The 4075-nt window shown below is 40.2% G+C and overlaps 1 protein-coding gene across 1 annotated transcript in view; it reads left to right on the forward strand.

Annotated features, from left to right (window-relative positions):
- Positions 1-4075, forward strand: part of LOC106880311 (trafficking protein particle complex subunit 3) — a 7894-nt gene that overhangs the window by 1735 nt on the left and 2084 nt on the right. Inside the window, exons 2-4 of the mRNA XM_014930188.2 lie at positions 251-471; positions 1651-1750; positions 3215-3397. Of these exons, the coding sequence (XP_014785674.2) occupies positions 251-471; positions 1651-1750; positions 3215-3397 (504 nt within the window). The remainder of the gene's footprint in view (positions 1-250; positions 472-1650; positions 1751-3214; positions 3398-4075) is intronic.

The following is a 4075-nucleotide window of genomic DNA, read 5'->3' on the forward strand; positions in this document are numbered from 1 at the left end:
CCGAACCACTAAGTTACAGGGACGTAAACACACCAACACCAGTTGTCAAGTGGTGCTGGGGGGGGGGGCAAACACAGACTCAAAGACACACAAATATAGATACACATACACACCCACACAATGAGCCTCCTTCAGTTTCCGTCTACCAGATCCATTCACAAGGTTTTTGGTCAGCCCATGGCTGTTGTAGAAGACACTTGCCCAAGGTGTCATGCAATGGGACAGAACCCAGAATCACGAGGTTGGGAAGCAAACTTCTTACCCCACAGCTACCCCTGCACCTATTTATCTATCCTCACATAAGGTCTTCCATTTTTTATATTTCCACATATTCCAATATATTCTATATTTTTTTTTTCCTCTTTTATTCCAGAACGGTGAACTGTTCATGCTTACCTACGGTGCTTTAGTTGCTCAATTAGTAAAAGATTATGAAAGTGATGAGGAAGTTAATAAACAACTAGAAAAGATGTAAGTTCATTTCTTTTGCCTGCTTTTAATCCTCCTCCTCCTCCTCTTTCATTTTTCTTCTCTTTCTCCTCCTCCTCCTCCTGCCCTTCTCCTTTTTTCATTACTCTTTTATTCTTTTACTTGTTCCAGTCATTTGACCGCGGCCATGCTGGAGCATCGCCTTTAGTCGAGCAAATCGTCCCCAGGACTTAATCTTTGTAAGCTTAGTACTTATTCTATCGGTCTCTTTTTGCCGAAGCGCTAAGTTACGGAGACGTAAACACACCGGCATCGGTTATCAAGCGATGGTGGTGGGCCGTTGACTGAACACTATTCAATTTTTTTTCTCCTTGTCTCCGTATTCTTTCTGTTGAAGAGCGTAGCTCGAAACGTCAAAGACTTTCCGTATTCCCAAGCGTCATACTAATACATCCTTTTGTTATTTACACCACCTGTCCTCGTCTGTTGTTGTTTTTTCGTATATTCTCCCATATATATATATATATATATATATATATATATATATATATATATACATATATATATATACACACATATATACGACGGGCTTCTTTCAGTTTCCGTCTACCAAATCCACTCACAAGGCTTTGGTCGGCCTGAGGCTATAGTAGAAGACACTTGCCCAAGGTGCCACGCAGTGGGACTAACCCGGAACCATGTGGTTGGTAAGTAAGTTACTTACCACAGCCACTCCTGGGCCCTCTATTCTTTAGTCTTTTCTTATCTTTCTTTCCTCTCTTGTTGCTCTTCTTGCTGTCATCTTACCTTATTATTCCACAGTGCAGCTCTACTTCTCTGCCAAAATAGAATGCTTCTTTTTGTTTTGTTTTTTTATTTGTTTTTCTTTCGAATACTTTCTTTGAACCAGAAGTATCTTCATTCATTCCACTGCAGAAATATGGTAACAAAAGGGTTAATGAATAAAAATATTTTTATAAAATTTCACTTTCCTAAAATATTCTTATTGTAAAAAAAGAACAATATCCCAGAGAATATTGACTGCCAGGGGAATTTTGTCCTCGAAGAATTTTGTAATTGACTCATCCCCTCCCCCAAAATTGCTGGCTTTGTGGCAAAATTTGAAACCATAATGTTTTATTGTATTACACAATAACTGAAATTTCCGTTTGTTTTGTTTTTGTTTTTAATTTATAATGATTAGGACCAATTGTTTTGCAGGGGTTACAATATGGGTATACGCCTAATTGAAGATTTCTTGGCCAGATCCAATGTGGGCCGATGCCATGACTTTCGAGAAACTGCAGATGTCATTTCAAAGGTAAGTTGGATGTCCTCATTGTCATCATATTCCTCCTCATCATCATCATCAGCAGTAGCAGCATCCTTATCATCATCATCATCATCACCATGTATGAGCCTCAACTAGCCCCCTCCCCTCAAAATTGCATGCCTTCTATCTATAGTAGAAAGATTATTATTATTATTATTATTATTATAATCATTATTGTTTTCGATCGTGTTTGTTTGTTTGTCCGTGGACAAGATATCTCAAGAACTGCTGGATGGATTCGGATGAAACTTTCAGGGATGTTTGGCCTCGTAACTGGCACGAACAGATTAGATTGATCCTGTACCGGACAAGGATTCTGGATTTTTTTTTTTTTTTACTTAATTTTTGAGAGTGGTTGGGTTCATTTTTAGTACTGATGATGATGATGATGATATTGATGTTTTAATGTTTCGACCGAATCAAGCATTTGTTAATTTAATAGTATTCAAAACAAGGGACGTAACTGTTAACATAGGGGAGATAAAGTATACTTTTGTCAAAATGGTTAACACCAAGAAATATGGCGGACATAACAGCACTTATTTTTCAACTTGCATATTTTGATGTTTATACAAAATGAGAAAATGAATGTTAAATTTGAAGACAAAAATTAAATAAAACAAATTTATGCACCATCCGAACGTGATCGATGCCAGTGCTCCGACTGGCTCCCGTACCAGTGGCACGTAAAAAGCATTATTTAAATGTGATCTATGTTAGGTCCGCCTGACTGGTTTCCTTGCCGGTGGCACGTAAAAAGCACTCACTAGATTCTCGGAGTGGTTGGCGTTAGGAAGTGCGTCCAGCTGTAGAAACGTTGCCAGATCTGACTGGAGCTTGGTGCAGCCGCTGGCTTTCCAGACTTCAGTCAAACCGTCCAACCCATGCCAGTATGGAAAACGGACGTTAAACGATGAGGATGATGACTTTGGCGTGTAATCTACAAGGGAGATTACTTTAGGTTACTTTCAAAATTATTTTGTAAATACTTGGCATAAATATACACACACACACACACACACACATATATATATATATATATACATACACACATATATACAACGAGCTTCTTTCAGTTTCCTGTCTACCAAATCCACACATAAAGCCTTGGTAGGCCCTAGGCTATATAGTAAAAGACACTTGCCAAAGGTGTCACGCAGTGGGACTGAACTCAGAACCATGTGGTTGTGAAACAAGATTTTTATCACAGCCACACCTGCACCTATCGTCGTCATCGTTTAACGTTTTCCATGCTGGCATGGGTTGGACGGTTTGACTGGGGACTGGCAAGCCAGGAGGCTGCACCAGGCTCCAATCTGATCTGGAAATGTTTCTACAGCTGGATGCTGTAGTATTTTTTTGTTTTTCTTCTCGCATAAAAAGCCAACAGTTTTCTACTCATTTATTCTTTTTATTTCTTTATTCATAATATTTCCTCATTGTATTTTCCAGGCTGGCTTTAAGATGTACTTGGGTATCATCCCTGTTGTCTCCAACTGGAGTCCTGCTGGTGATGAATTCTCTTTGCTAATCGAGAACAATCCTTTAACAGAATTTGTCGAACTCCCAGCCAATCACAGCTCCTTAAATTATTCCAGTATTTTATGTGGTGTTCTCAAGGGATGTCTAGAAATGGTTGGTCTTCTTTATTTTATAGACACTCTCATTTTCTCTCTCTCAAATTCTCATTCTCTCTCTCTCTCTCTCTTCCTCTCACATTCTCTCTCTTACATTGTCTCATTCTCTCTCTCTCTCTCTCTCTCCCTCCTCCTCTTACATTCTCTCTCTTTCTCTCTCCCTCTCTCTCTCCTTCCTCCTCTTACATTCTCCCTCTCTCTCTCCCTCCTCCTCTTACATTCTCTCTCTTTCTCTCTCCCTCTCTCTCTCCCTCCTCTTACATTCTCCCTCTCTCTCTCCCTCCTCCTCTTACATTCTCTTTCTCACTCTCTCTCTCTTACATTCTCTCTCTCTCTCTCTCATTCTCATTTTCATTCATTTCCCTTTCTCTCTCATTCCCTCTTTCAAATGTTGGGCCTCATGGAGGCAAAGTTACTGAGTTCCTTTTGAGTGTTGGGCCTCACAGAGGCGAGGTGGCCGAGTTCTTTTCGAGTGTTGGGGCCCATGGAGGCAAAATAGCTGAGTTCCTTTCAAGCATTGAGCCTCATGGAAGCAAAGTGGCTGAGTTCCTTTCGAATGTTGGGCCTCACAGATACAAGGTGGCCGAGTTCTTTTCGAGTGTTGGGCCCCATGGAGGCAAAATAGCTGAGTTCCTTTCAAGCATTGAGCCTCATGGAGGTAAAGTAGCTGAGTTCC

This window comes from Octopus bimaculoides, chromosome 27 (assembly GCF_001194135.2).
Source record: "Octopus bimaculoides isolate UCB-OBI-ISO-001 chromosome 27, ASM119413v2, whole genome shotgun sequence".
Lineage (NCBI taxonomy): Eukaryota > Metazoa > Mollusca > Cephalopoda > Octopoda > Octopodidae > Octopus > Octopus bimaculoides.